This window comes from Podarcis tiliguerta, assembly GCF_965153285.1.
Source record: "Podarcis tiliguerta genome assembly, chromosome: 5".
NCBI lineage: Eukaryota > Metazoa > Chordata > Lepidosauria > Squamata > Lacertidae > Podarcis > Podarcis tiliguerta.
The window spans coordinates 78,114,319-78,130,048 of NC_139538.1; the positions used below are offsets into that span (position 1 = coordinate 78,114,319).

The window sequence follows — 15,730 nt, forward strand, 5'->3', positions numbered from 1 at the left end:
TGTAACCTGAAGCGTATGTAACCTGAGGTACCACTGTACAAGGGAGCAGATAAGCACTCAGACAGACGGGGCTAGTTTGTAAGTCATCTGTTGCAGCATGCTTCCACTAGAAAGCTATTCTGCTGCACTGTGTATGCTTTACTGCTGTCTAGATTGGGATGAAGATACCCTATTTCTGGGTTAGAGGAGTCTGGAACTTGAAGCGTATGTAACTTGAAGCGTATGTAACCCGAGGTACCACTGTATAGCTAAATGATTGGTGTCTATTTCACAAATTTATATCCTTCTCCCTTCCCCCACAAAAAGAAATTCAAAGCTGCTAATAACAATAAACTATACACACAAACCAAATTGACAAGTAAACCACAAAAAACATAATAAAAACCTTAATTTTAAAAAAACAAAAAATCAGCAAAAAACATCCATTCATAAAGCTCCCCAAACTGAGTGAAGCTATAAAGGAAAACAGTCTTAAAATATTAATAGGAAGGAGAGGGTGGAGGTTTTCCATCCTAAACCAGGCTTTAGCCCACAAAGTGTTCGGGCTTGGCAAATCTAAGCCAAGGGGACTTTCCACAAGGTGCATGCCACAAAAAGGACTCTGCTCCATTTTGCCGCCCCCTAGGATTCAGGTGATTCCTCAGGTGATGAATGGAGCATGTAAAGAGGAACTTATGGAAGAAGATGCTCTTTGAAGATGCAATTTAGGTAATACCGTATTCTTTTCTCTCCTTTCATAATGCAATATAAATAATACAATCATAATACTTGGGGGGGGGGTTGCCAGAAATGCATATTTAATTCATTCTTGTTGATCCTCCAGAACAAGTAGATAAATAAATTATTAGAATTTCTCCAAAATTCTTCAGTGAGGTACTTCATCAAAAGCTTTTTGAAAGTCCAAGTACAAGATATCAACTGGATCACCTCTATCTATATGCTTGTTAATACTCTCGAAGCACCCTAAGAGGTTAGTGAAGCAGGGCTTACACTTGCAAAAGCCATGCTGCTTCTGCTTCAGGCAAGATCTTTTCTTCATATGCTTTCCAGGAAGACACATGAAACTAACTGGATGTTATTTCCTGGATTCCCCCAGATCGCTTTTTAAAAACTGGCATCCCCATGGCCACTTTCCTGTATAGAGGCCGATCTTAGAGATACATTAGATCTTTTTGTTAAGTAACTCAAATGTGAAATTGCTGATACTCTTAAGAACACTTTGGCAAATGCTATCTGAACCTGGTGATTTTCCGTTCTTATTTTGCCACTAAGGCCTAGAACACTTTCTCTTATCACCACAATTCTTCAGACTCTCCTTCCTGCGAAAGTTAGTTCAGGCACAGGGATCTGAACTATATTGTCCATTGTAGAAGTATTCGCCCAGCTTCTCTGCAATCTTCTTTTCTTTCTTCAATATACATTTGACCTACTTGTCATCTAAAGGCTGAAGCACCTCCCTAGCTTATCTCCTGCTACTAATGTATATAATGATTTTTTGTTGTTGGTCTTTATGTTTGCTTGTTCATAACTATGTGTTTCCTCATTTGGACAAGATTTTCTGAAGGAAGCCCTCTTTGCTTCTTGCAGTTCCTTCACTCTGCTTGCAAACCACATCCCCTTGGTTCCGATGGTACCTTTCTTAATTGGTGGTAACCATTCTAACTGAACTTCTAATATTGTAATTTTCAATAACCCTGAAGCATTCTGGAGACATCTGACCCTTCTTAACTTTCTCTTTCAACTTCATTTTGGGGAAATTTCCTCTTTTGAAGTCAGATGTGACTGTGTTGCATTTAACAATTAACCATGTGAGTAATCTCCTGCATATTTCAACACAGCAATGAAGGGCCGGCAGGGGGGGGGGAGGGTCATGGGGGCAGGGAGTGGTGCATCTAAGAACTGTTTTCGCAATCAGCTTTTAAATTGTCTTTTGCATTTCCTACATTTGAACACAAATAATGAAACCTAAATGAGCTAGAACATTCATTCGGTTTTTAAAATAAGCCTCTTCTATATTTGATATGTCTAAATACTGGAAAAAAAGAGGTAACAAATGAATACCAAAAGACTTGGCTACTTGCGGGAAAAATCAGAGGGATACAGTACCTGCCCTTTAACCCATAAATTATTCCAGGACAGGACAGGACAGCAGTTAACCCTATTAGCTGGGCAAAACGTGTCGGACAATAAAGGGCTATTGTAAGCACACTAACATGATATACAGTAATTGTTTTATTATTATTTTAGTATTATTTACTAATTATGGCCATTGTTATAAGAGTAGGAGTAGCAGCATATTAGCAAGTGGGGAAGGGTGAGTCTCCACCCCAAGAAGCTCACATTCTAAATATACACAATGCGGAAGACAACCAAGGGAAGGAAGGGAGGCAAAGGAAACAGGATGAATGTAAGCAAAAGTTTGTTAGGTTTTAGCTGGGGATGAGAACACTGTTTTAATTATTAGGATCTGGGGAATTTTTCCACAGCTGCTAGCGTCATATTGAAGTAATGTGAAGTCGATGGCAATGTAGAGTGTGCCGTGTATCTGTTAATTCAGTCTGTTTGGATTGCTGGATGATCATACAATTTGTTGCTTGTAGAACTTTGTAAGGAGCCATGTGCCCTGATAATGCTACATAAATGAATAATAATAATAATAATAATAGTCACCCAAATCACAAGTACACAATCCACGATTTGGCACTCATGCAAAGGGTCTGTTTGTCAGTGTCTACTGTTACTATCTTGTCAGAATTCCCCTTCTGACAAGAAATAACTCAAAAAGCCGTTGTTCGAAACAACGAGGAACTATTTAGAGAAACAGAGTCTGTTCTGTGAAACTGGGTAGAAATACCCTGACTGCTCCACACACGATCTTGGGTGTTTCATTTTTTCAAAATAAAAACTCCAAGCCATTCAGTAAGTTCCTCATCTTTGCCGCCCAGCCCTTTCGATCTCCGAGAAAGCAGAGCTGAAGGGTGAATGGGGAATAGTATTACCATGCGACCCAACCTGTTGGAAAGCTTTTCATAAAGGGAAGCAGAGGGTGGGCTTTTCCTTTCAAAGCTGGCACTCTGCGCGCACAAAAGGCAGCTGTAGTAGTAAACTCCACTCCTTTTGAATCAGACAAGCTTCCTCTCAGCCAACGGCAAGCCAAGCCAGCTGCTGACGTCAGAGCTCGTCTGGGAAGCTTGCAGGCTTGCTGCTTTTGCTCAGATGAACTGGAGCTGTTTTTGAGATCTGAGCTGGCGGGAAGGGCAGCTGAAGCCAGAGAGCTTTCTCGTTTTCTCGTCTCAGGCTCGAACTGCGATGCTCGGCTAAGGGTTACTCTTTTAGAAAGCCACCGGGATCAACATAACACTACAAGCTTATGTACATACTACAGAAAACAATGAGGGTAAGAAAAAACAATTCCCCATTCTTCCTTTATTTCTCTGTTACGGAATTTCCTGGGAATGTTTTGTTTTGTTGTTCTAATACTTCTTTCCCCCTCCTCCCGAAAGAGCAGTAAACGACATTCGGGACTCAGTCCCCCCAGGTGAAGCTTTGGCTTCTCTGCTAAACTGGAGTCGTGTCGCATGCACTACAGCCAAGGTTTAAAAGTAGTGCGTAGGTGGATATTGTTAAATGGCTTTGCTGTGTTGTGGGGAAAAGAACGGCTCCCACGTTAAAAGAGCTGGAGGGGTGTCTTGTTTTCTCTTTATGGGATCCTGTCAAAGTGCATTTTTGCTTACAGATCCAAAATGCACATTGCGGTTTGGTTTCGCGTTTGGCTGCTGTTGTATAAATATAATTGGGCCAGCTTCAGAGCACTTGTGCTCCAGAGGCTGCTGGCGAAAGTACAGTATGCGTTTTACATTGTTTTATCTAGAAATAAGGAATTCTTTGAGCTCTATTCCAGTGTTTACTGACAGACATAACAAGAGTAGGTGACTTTTAGCCTCGGCATGGGCGAACATAAAGATCTTAAACATCCCAGCTCCGCATTCTTAACATGCCAAAGCAAATATATTATTTCCCTCTCTTTCTCTCCTCCCCTCCTTTCTTCTCTCTCTCTCTCTCAGTTAGCTTTTAACTTGTTTGGTTATTGCTCTCTTTTCTTGGAGTGGAACTAGATGTTGCTAGACGCACCACTTTGTGTATATTTTGTACTCCTCATGGCAACCTATAGCATTCTACAATGCACAATGTGATGTCATCACCCGTTTCATTTTTCTGACACCACGATCAATGATAAGAGAGGGAACACATGGCAGAATGTTATGTTATTTTAGATTTTTGTGTTCCTTGGGGCACGGGGAGGTTTTGCTTTTCGCTTGTATTATTCTATAATATACCACATAAGGGAAACATGTCATGCAACTACAAGTCTCAAAACCATTGAATCCATTGTCTTGGTAGTCAATGTGGTACAGGGGGGTGGCATTTCCCTGGGCTGGGAAAATCCAGGTTCAAACATCTATTCAGTCATGTTTTGGGGGTAGCCTTCAGTAGGTCCCTGTTATGCCAACCTCAGAAGGTCATTGTGAAAAGAAAATGGGGTATTTTAAAGGAAATCCACAGGCAAGCAACTTATTGGAGATAAGCCAGTCCTCTCTAGAGATGTGAAGGCACTGTCAAAAAGACAAGAAAAGAATCAGGGAAAAACTCCAATTTCATTCTTTCCCTCCCCTTAAGACTTCTTCCTGGTTTTTCCAGTGGGGGAAATGGAAGTAGGTTTTGTTGCCACAGAATATCTAAGGGTGTAAAGAAATGGATCCTGGGTAGGTTTAGCTGAAATGCAATGTACAGTCACCATTTGTTTGCATTGAACTCCCCCCCCCCCAAGGTGTGCATATGTTTCCTCTAGCTGTACATTCTGGAGGGGGGGTGAGGAACAGGAGCAGAATGCCTGCTATCATTGCTTCTTAAACTCTGCATGTTCAGGGTGAGTGTGAAAGTGGCCTCCTTGCCCAGAGCCAAATACACATGGGGCTCCTTCACAAAAGTGGGAAACCCTGATTGCCCCACAAACCAAGCTGTACACATGTACAGCAGTTTGCACACATTCTGCTTTTACACTCATTCTAAACATGTGGGTGCCAGGGAGCATGGGTAGTGTGTGCACCAATACTAGCAAAGTTGCCAGCAGGTGCAAGCCTCTACCCAAGTTTATTCATCATGTGAGGAGGGGGTTGTTTAGTGTAGATGTGCTAACATGTCATTTCATGGATTTGGAATCTCGTCATGCGCGGCCAAGGATTCTACTCTTCATATTCAAATCTAGGTGCCTAAGAACACAAGAGTAGTCCTTCTGGATCAGGCCAAAGGTTCGTTTTGTCCAGCATTTTGTTTACATCAACAGCTGGCCAGATGATGAGAAAGGGCATGAAGGCAACAGCCCTCCCATGTTGTCTGCCCTCCACATCTGGTGTTCAGAGGTCTACTGCCTCTTAACATGGTAACTTTCAACTATCACAGCTGAGAGTTGTTGATGCACCTGTCTTCCTCAACTGATAAGAAATAAGAACTACACAACTTTTATAAGACATCTGAAGGCAGCGCTGTATTGGGAAGTTTTTAATGTTTGACATTTTATTATTATTTTTTATGTGTTGGAAGCTGTCCAGAGTGGCTGGTGTATAAATAATAACATTTTCATTATTATCAGGATTGTATCCTAAATGGGGCCACTGATGAACAAGACGAAGGGAGCAGCAGGCTTGGAAGCAAACCCAAGGTTTGCAAAAGTACAAAAAGATTTCCCTAGGGGAAGATCTTAAAAGGAAAACCCCACCACTACCAAAACCATCTAGTTAGTACTGTCCATAGTCGGTGGCCTCAGGATGCTGAATGTCCATTGGTGGAATGGCAACTGGGAGCAGTATGGAATGGTGTTCCTGGAAGAGGGCTTGGCTGGCAGACTCTAACCTTGAAAAGAAGTGCACTACATGACAACATTTTGTTGCAGGCCCCACTGGTCTAAGCAGATGGCCATCCCTGCATCTTGTTGCTGTGAATCTTATGTTAATAATTCACTTTGTGAAGGAATGCCTACTTTTGCCTGTGTTAACCCTGCCAATGAATCAATTTCATTGCCTGACCCTGCGTTTTAATACTATGAAAGAAGCATGTTCCCTCCTATTCCATAATCTGCAGTTTGGGCATGCATCTAGATGAAATAGCCTGACAGTGTACACTGTACATGAGTAGCTCATTAAAAACCACTGCCATATCCCTTAAAAGGAAGGAGTAAACTCACAGGCAACTCGCATAATAAACAGAGTCGAGCTGCCTTCCACGTCCCTCCCTCCCTCCCAAAGAAACATCCCATTTGTCAAGCTGTCATGTGAGCCTACAAGGATGCCTTGTGACTAAATTTGTGAAATACCACAGAACATTACCAAGAAAGCACTTGTGCATAGAATTGCCGTGTCTCATTTCTCAATTATATGTCAATTAGATGCTGTACATTTTGTCTCTCGTCCCCATTCACATGAGTCACTTCAAACATTTAAATGACAAACACTGGCCTGAACTGTGGGAGGGATATGCTGCTGTTTACTATTAGGGACATTCCGCCTTCTAAGTCGTAAACAGCTGTGCAGGATTCTGTCCTAGCATATGAGCTGGCAGGAGTTTTCTTCTTTCTTGGTGTCAGGGTGATGTTGGAATTAACTTAGACAAGTCCCCAACTGGCTTGCTAAATATTGCTTTTTGGGGGGTGGGGAGGGGGAAAGCTTCCTTAAAAGGGAACATAATGTTTGGCTGATGCTTTATATAGCAGAGCTGGCTCACACTGAATTAATGTCCCATGTGAAATTTAATGTTGCTCCCCCAGCTCACATCATGTTGTGGTATTGCCTCCTCAAGGTTGTCCCAAAAGTAGTTCCATCCCCCTCTTTTTTATATAAGTAAATTGTGTGAAGGGAAGGACCTGAAATGGGAGCAGTTATGAGAGTTTCAATACCCTTGTTCTAGCCCCTATTGTCCTAAGAGGTGTGAGGCATTTGTGTTACACCATTCAGGGTTTGTTTTGGGTTTCACAGTAGCCCCCTAGATTTGGATAAGCCAGGCAGCTGCATGTCCTTCATATTGTGTTGAGCTGCCAGGAATGCGGGGAGTGGAAGAGGGTTAACAGTAGAAAGCAACAATTATTTTAGTGTTAGTATTAATGATGAAGTGAGGTTGACTCATCACCTTGGACCTTACAATGAACATCCATGAATTTTCATCAGGTAGTGGGAGGTTCATGAACTGTTTGCTTGCATATGCATCAAAGGGCAGTAAGGAGTCATGCATGCCCATTACAAAGTTTGCTGAAGCTCCATGGCTGGTGGAATTTTTCATGTGCCATATAGACATTACATATGCATGGTAGAATTCTGAGTGATGGCATACAGGAGCTCTAGCAGTACTTAACAGTGATGTGTTATAACTTAGTTAACCTAACCCTAACCCTAACCCCAAATATTGCAGGATATCTACATTTTAGTGCAATTAAGGGAGACTTTGTGGTTTATGATGTGCCTGGCAGTGACTGGTTTAGTTGCTCTAATGTCACAGAAAGCAGAAATGTCTCTGACTGCCATTGGCTCAGCAGCTCAGAGCTCAGAAACAAGCATGGCAGGCATCAGGAAAGGCGATATGGAAGAAACGGGGGGTTTGGAAAGGAAAGGTCCTGAGAAAGCAGTGCCAATCCATCAAAGAAAGTAGGGTCCAGAGAATGGAGGGAAAGCAAAGGCTGGGGCGGGGGGGGGGGGGCGGGGAGAGAGACTGCAAAGAAAAGAAAACTAAGATGGCAAAATTGCTCATGACCAGGAAATGCAAAGGTGAAGAATTGCATATTAACTAGCAATAAAGAGCCCTATCTTTGGCTATAGGCATCGAGTATTCACATATTTCAGGAAACTAATTTTCTACTAGATCTCTTGCTCGTGGCAATAATACAGTCTCATGGACATGATACCATACATACCAGCCATGAAATGTTTACAAAGCCACCCCAATATCCATGGCATGAAGGAAGCAGAGCAATGTCACCTGAGCCACTATTGAGGATTTCTCTTAGCAGCTACTCCTGATATAGCTTAGCAACCTTGAAAATTCAGGCTAGTAAACACGAGATACTGAGAAAGCATATGGAGGGCTGATGCATAATCACTCTGACATTCACGTTTCATGATCTAAGCACACCATGGCAACTTGATTGTTTTCGCCTCCCATGTAAATTTGCTTTGCAGCCACACATATTTGTAGTTGTTGACTATCGCATACTTCAGTCTGATAGCTAGGAGAAGAGCTGGATGTGGGGGAGCTCTGATCTCTGCCAATAACCGAGGATAGCAGGTATACTATTTTTCCCTGAAGCAAGACAGAAACACAAGACTCTGTCTGGTTGTGTTTGCACTCACCAGTATGTTGTTAAGCCAAGCAGGCAGTCTGTTTCTGTCCCAGGATAAGACCTGGTTCCTGCCACCTCCCTCTGACCATGCTTAAAGAAAGCTGCCAGACTCAGAGACTCGGTTTAACCAACTGCTCCCTTTCCCAACTGTCCCTATAGTCCACACACCTCTGAAAGCATCACCCCAGCAACACGTTCTTCAGTGTTCCAGAAGCCAACTGCCTCCCCAGATTGCCTGCTCTTTGGCAGATGTTGTGTCAGCAGACACATCTTCAGACACTTCTAGAAGTGTTTGTGTATGAGAGGGCAGGGCAAATGAGATGAACTGCTGTCAAGATCTAAACCAGATCAAGCAGAACAGCCATGCTTGAATCGGTTTTCTGCTAAGCAGCCATCTAAACAGGTCAGGCAGAATTGCTTTGTTCCACCTTGGGAAGCTCCTCATGTCATGTGGATATTTCCTGCCCTGTCAAGATCCGTTGAAGAGACTTCACTACACATGCCCTATCCTTGGGATGCTTGAACATCAATGGACTTGGAAGAGCAGTGTCATTTCTCTGCAGAATTCTCCCCCCAAGTGAGGTACACTGTTTGAAGTCTTAACTTACAAAGCTTAAACCCAGGAGTGAGGAGCTTCCAGATTTGCTGGACGAAGAGCCCACCAACCATGACCACTGATCACTTGGGCTGAGGCTATTGAGGATTAAGTTGAACAACCCTTGGAAGGGTACAGGTCCCCAACTCCTTTTGTGAGGCAACTCACTTCCACCATGTGTTCAATTTGTGGGTTTTTCATTGGAATGTTTTAATTGTGAATCTTAAGCTTCTCTTTTAATAGTTACTTGTTTTCATAAGAATCCTTATGAACAATTTTTAAGACTGATTGTTTGGTTTACTCCTTTGTAAGAATGTGTCCTCGAGGTTGTCTTCAAACACTCTTATTGTGAGACACAAATGTCATCCTGCGAGCCAGTGCACAATGTAGACCTATCAATGCGTATTTAATTTAACAACAAAGCCAGACCAAAGGCTTCGTGCACACTTGGGCACGTTGGGACTGCAAATTCCTCTTCCAAAGTTCATGCTATGTTATGTGCAGTACAAAAAAGCAGTCTGACCCTATGAAGAGCTGGCCAGAGGTCTAAGCCGAATAATTGTAGTGGACTTAAGCATGCCTAATGTTGCACGGGATCAGGCTAATATTTATTCAAAACATGGGAAAGCACCAATGAGACATATGAAAAAGCCGCTGTATATGGCTCACATCGCTTCCATTTTCTCCCTCCACTTTTGCAGGAAACTATGCCCCAGACACCAATATTTTCCAGCATGCTTGGTTCCGGATGTAGTGGGCAGGTGCAGCCAGATACAGGAGAGAGGAGTGGAGATCCTGTTTATCAAGATGGGAGTCTCATCTCTGGATCACTAGAGGCCCTGATTGAGCGCCTAGTACCCACCACAGACTATTATCCAGATGTAAGTAAATGGTTGGAGTTTTCCTTATTTTTTGTCACCGTTTTCATGGCCTGGGGACTTGAGGGTATGCAGAGCTGCTGGAGGAGAACTCAATTCATCCTTGGTGTTTATAAGTTTATAACACTTTCCTAGGATTTTTAGTTAGCAATTGGTTGGTTGGTTGAAGCAGCTTTCCCCATGGAAACATGATGAGCGTATTTGCACAATACAGTTAAATTTCTTAAAAAGTTATTTTCTCTCCCTAAGGAGCTTTGTGATCTGTAGTTTGGGGGGAGGAGGGGGGAGGGGGGAATCTCCTCCCTCTGACCAGAGGCTGTTCTCAGCATTATCCAGCTAAGGATCCTGGTGGAGAAAGCCATGTAAAAAAAAGATGAACTTCTTGTATAAAATCAGTAGAACTTTGCTGTGCAGATATGGCCTAGATACTTTTGTTTGGTTGTTGAACAGCCAGCTTTCTCACTTTGCTGGTCAGATCTTTGTTAGTATACGCTGCATTTTGAATTTTCAAGCTTTTATTATTTGGATTTGGACTGGGGACACCTCGGCTCAAAGCTCACTTGGTAGCCTTAGGCTAGTCACTCTCTCTTTGTTAACCGGCTTCGTAGGGTTATTTTGAGGAGAAACTATACCACCCTGAGTTACTTGGATTAGAAGAAATTCATGAAACTAAATATAAATAGCAAAACAAATGCAGATTTGCTGCATCCAGTGTTTTAAAAATGCACTTTCTGAGTATACACCTTCGTAAATTCCTTAAGACAGCATGCTGATTGCCAGACCTCAGGGAAATGACTTGATCATGCCATTTCAACAATGAGGGGCTTATCTCCCACAAAAATTAAGTGAATAAATTTTCATCTGAGGTGTGTTAGAAAGTATCCAGCCTTAAACTGGGATGACATTTGGCAGTGGCTTAAGCCTCTTGGTTTGCATACTGCTGTGACTGTTGAGTATTTAAGTACAGTCATAAATTGGTTTTCGAATGCCTTGTGACTCGAACGTTTTGGCTCCCAAACACCGCAAACCCGGAGGTGAGTGTTCCGGTATGCAAACTTTTTTTGGAAGCCGAATGTCCGCCGTGGCTTCCGTGGCTTTTGATTGAGTGCGGGAAGCTCCTGCAGCCAATCAGAAGCTGCGCCTTGGGTTTTCGAACATTTTCGGAAGTTGAACAAACCTCCGGAATGGATTCCATTCGAGAACCAAGGTACGACTGTACATGCATGCCGAGAGTGGGACAAAATGAAATGTCAAGTAACATGAGTATTGTTATATCTCAGAGGCCCCTGATTTCAGTGGCAAGCTGCATCATCACCTTTTAAAACAATCTCTTCATATTCTCCTCCTGCTGCTCCCACAGTCAAATCTGCCAATTCATGTACCTCTTGAAGGAGGAGAATGTCTGATATACTCAACTTGATAAAAAGTTATTGAGTCCTGCCAGCCTATTCAACCAGTTATGCTGACCTGTAATTGCATTGCACCTAGTAGACAGGCTGTTCCCATGTATGTGTAAACCCTGGAAGGTTGCTTCTAAATAGCTTGCTCTATTCTTTCCTGACGTTTTAAATGCATACAGCACAACATGAATGTTTGATCTTTCCTTTATGATGCTGCGGGGGGGGGGGGCATATTTATACTTCTATGTATCTATGAATTAGGGGCAAACTCTGAAGGTTGAAGGATTCCAAATATTAACACCAGCTTAAAAACAAACAAACCAAAAACTTGTCACATTTAAATTGGGACCAGCTTGAAACTGCATTTTTCTCCTCCTCCTGGCACTAGCCAGCCGTCCCCTGCTGGTTTCCCCTTTTTCCAAACAAAAAGTAATAGTTATTTTGGGGAAGAGAAGGGATAACCAGATGTGTGGTCTGTCCTTAGCTGGAAATTATGCCCTCCCACCCGAGTACATGTAGGAGTTTTCTATGCCTCCTGAATTGAATCAGGAGACAGAGAAAAGCATAATCACCGTGGTCTTTGGCTATCATTTTCTGCCAAGGACTGCGAGATTTGCAGTTTTATCTTTCAAATCAATTCAAGAAGAAGGGGGAATTGCACAATCTGCAACAAGAAAATACAATATTTCAATAGTGGCCCCCATATATTACATGATCCTTGCCTTTTGGTGCCATTATCCAGGTTATACCCAAGATTGGTGTGCCATTCCTGCCCCATTTCATAGAATCATGGAGTTAGAAATGAGACTGAGGATCATCTAGTCCAGCCCCCTGTAATGCGAGAATAGGCAGCTGTCGCTTACGAGGATCGAACCTGCAACCTTGGCATTATCAGCACCACACTCTAACCAAGGGAGCTACCCAGCTGTCTCCTTACACTACTGACATAATTAACAATTGAAACAGTTGTTTTTATGCAGTCTTTGCACAGTTTAAATTCTGGGGCCATGTTAGCACACCGTTATAACGACCAGCTACTTCCTCACCGTTCCCAAGCAGAAATTGTCCCACGCCCATGTCTCCAACTGGATACAAATTCCAGAAAGGCACAAAAAGATCATTTGGAGCATAACAAGTTTTTTCCCCATCTTCTTCCGGCCATGCTGTAGGGTAACAAGAAAACTGCAAGGGTGGTTTGTGAGGGGGGGGGAGGAGAGAGAAGAGGTACACACAGTTCCATAGAGGATTCTGTGCATATAGGGCTTCATTTGCCTAGTACCCAGGAAAATATGCGTACTCGCAAGACTTCAGCTTTCTGGAGGTTAGGAATGGAATGTCCTTAGCTGCAACCCTTGATGCCCATTGCAAGCAAACATTTCAGAAAAATATTCGGACAAAACATTCTGGATTGAACAGAATGAGCTGAAGGGGAAAATATTTTTCTTCTTCTTCCTGAGAAGTTATCACTGCATTCTTGGTCCTGAAGTAACAGTTACTATTTTAGTCTTCCCTTTTACATGTTCTCTTCCTGTTCTCCTCCACCCCTCCTTCAATTAAGCGTGTCTCTTAGCAACAAGTGTAGGAGCTATAGGAATCCACTTCGACCTTTTCAGTTTCAAGGCCCCAATCCTTCTTTTGTATCATCTTAAATTGGACCAAGGGTTCATGGGGTTTTCCCCTTCTCCCAAATTCTCCCCAGCTGCTGGAAACTAAATGGTGTGTAATTTTCAACCCCAAAGATTCCACAGCCTCATTTTGTTTGCACAACCATGGTGGCACAGAAAAAATATCATGATAGTTGCATGTGCCCTCCATGCATGTTGGTGCTGCATCTGAATAGTCCCTAGAGGAGTGGCTGGGGCTACCATCTAGCATTAACTGGGTCCTGTGTGTAAAAATTGGAACATTTGTCCGGCATCTGCCCAGGATGATGTTTTGGTTGACACTGATAGTTGTCAGTGGTTGGTGAATGTTTGGAATGGTTTCATCTGTGTAAAACTCCCCGCACATAGAAAACAAGCCTTTTTGGCGGGGCAGGGTGGGGAAGTTGAGCTATCTCTCTGACTTTCAGCATTTCTGCATGCATGCATGGTTTTTTTGGCTTTTCATACGAGACAACAATTCTGCCTTACAGCCTGGGACCTGCAACCAGTGGCGTAGCGTGGGGGGTGCAGGGGGGGCCGGCCGCACCAGGCGCAACAGCTCGCACTCTCAGCTCTCTGCCCCTACCTAGCTCACTCACTCTCTCTCCCTGCAGTGCTGGCTGTGTGAATCCAATCCGAGCCGCCGGGTCACCGCCCACTGTGGAGGGGAGGGTGCCAGGCGTGCGGTGCGGTGCGGAGAGAGAGTGAGGGACTATCTGGGGGAGGGACAGTGCAGCGGGGGGGGGGGTTAGGGGGCGCAAATTACTTGCCTTGCCCTGGGTGCTGACAACCCATGCTACGCCACTGCCTGCAACCTTTGTAAAGCCTCATTTAGCGTGCTTCAACACTGTTGCTATATTTGGGTGGGATTCAGGTTACGCTATTAATGTTGACTTGGGGCTCCTGTGCAACAAACCTCTGTCCCCACCCCACCGATTGGATTTTAATGATAAGGAAAGTGGCAAGAAGCACTGGAAAGCTGGAATAAGATTTGCTTTGCTTAACCTCTTCACAAACAAATCAGAATGAATGCTCCATAAACAGCCAACGTCTAACATGACTGCAAACCTTGTGCAAACAAATCAGGATGAATGCTCAATAATGAACAGGTCATCTGGATCCAACTTTCATTTCAGTCCTTTTCAGTCCTCCTCTTTCTAGAAGTCTATGAATCTATTTAAAAAGGAAACTGCTTCTTGATGCAACATAAGCAGTTTTGAGGGGGGACGGGACACTTTCAGCTGCAAATTCACTTGCAAACTTAATCGCTTCCCTCATTTTTTCCCATCCTAAGAATCAAATCAGTGTAGGTTGTTTTTAGAAGAGAGCCCAACTTGTTTTTCAGCTCTCACCCTTTCTAAGTTCATACATCATTACTCAAGAGCTGGCTCGAGTCTGTCCTTTTTAAGGAAAGCATACGCAGAGGAATGCAGTGCGTTAAGTGTTCTCTTGCTGTAATATGCATTTTGCAGTGTTTTTAAAAAATGACATTCAAATTACATTAATCACAGGCCACTAAAATAAGCTCATCAGCTGCTTCCCTCCAACTCACTGTGTGCAGACTTCCATCCAGAACAAATTGTTCACTCCTGAACCACTCTCACAAAAATGGAGTTGGCAGTAGGGCTGGGGACTCCATTCTGAAATGGATCTGGTCCCCAAACCAATTGTGGGGTGGGGGAGAAAGCCCTAATGTTTTGTTAAAGTTTTAAACCCTAACCAAAAGGGGGCAAGGGAGAAAGGAGGCACTTTGCCTGCCCCCTCTCCCTCCGACCCCACTGCAGGCTGTTGGGATGTTGTTTGCCAGCACATTCCCTGCAGGGAACATACTGGTGAAGGAGACCCCCGCAGCCAGCAGGACTGAGCCCTCTGCCCACTGGGATTTAACCAAATCTGGTCACATTCCTAGTTTGCAGTGTCCACTCTAGGCTTGGCTGATGTATCAATACATCACCCTGGACCAGTATGAGCGCCAGAGCACGATGGCTGCTTCACCAGGTGGTATTTCGTGGGTGAAGCATCTGCCACTCCTGAGTACCCCCTCTCCTATAAACACATTTTAACAAGGGTGTGGCGGGGGGTCTTTGGGATCAGGGCTTCTGTTGGGTGCAGACTGGGGGATTCAGATGTTGGTTTGGGCCCCCAGTTGCCTAACCCCCCCTGTAAAGGAATACTGGATTATCTAAGGGCAAAGTACCCTCCCACACCCTTATTACCCACACTTCCAGCATGTCTGTGTGCATCATTGGCATAATGAGTGATAGTGTATTTAGGGCCACCTCACTGTAGACATTTAAAAGCCGTTACCGGGATTGCAAGTGGGCTGATTTTCTTATTTTACAGGGCTCTGGTACAGAACGTCTCAAATCACCTTCCCAGACACTGTTGCCTGCCTACACATGGCAGTATATGAGATTGGGGTCAGGTAGGCACAGGTTTGGACACACTCCCACATGAATACAATCAAAGATGTTGTGAAAGCTAGACCCACCCACCCCTCAGTGTCTTAAATGGTTTCCCTGGTTTCCTTTTAACATATGGAAACCTATTCAAAACGTTAGGGACGCTGCGTGTGCCAACCTTTTCAGAGAAGTGTCTCACTCCAGACTGTGTGTGGGAGGGCTCAGCTGTAAAGTATTCCCCGCATAAAAGCCTCTCTGCACATTGAAAGTTAACACATTAAGGAAAAGACATTGAATTTTGGGGTGCTTTCCAGGCATTGCTCCCTACCAAGCATTCTGAGCAGGCAAAACTCCAGGAACAGATCGCACCCAATTTATATTTGGTATAATTGACTTTCTTTCAAGGAGCTCAGTGCGGAATTTCTGCTT

At 43.7% G+C, this 15,730-nt stretch overlaps 2 protein-coding genes across 7 annotated transcripts in view; one reads left to right on the forward strand and one right to left on the reverse strand.

The window, feature by feature from the left end:
* Window positions 1–8,553, reverse strand: part of LOC310677502 (uncharacterized protein) — a 210,839-nt gene extending 202,286 nt beyond the window's left edge. For both annotated transcript variants that reach the window (XR_014511195.1, XR_014511196.1), the window contains exon 1: window positions 8,394–8,553. The gene's annotated coding sequence lies outside the window, so the exon portion shown is untranslated. The remainder of the gene's footprint in view (window positions 1–8,393) is intronic.
* The window catches only part of RASGEF1A (RasGEF domain family member 1A), a 93,006-nt gene that overhangs the window by 43,734 nt on the left and 33,542 nt on the right, over window positions 1–15,730 (forward strand). For 3 of the 5 annotated variants that reach the window (XM_083440487.1, XM_083440490.1, XM_083440489.1), the window contains exon 2: window positions 9,680–9,859. In XM_083440487.1, the coding sequence (XP_083296613.1) occupies window positions 9,680–9,859 (180 nt within the window). Of the gene's footprint in view, window positions 1–3,115; window positions 3,398–8,630; window positions 9,133–9,679; window positions 9,860–15,730 lie in introns of those variants that run through there. The other 2 variants (XM_083440488.1, XM_083440491.1) reach the window with 2 other exon arrangements.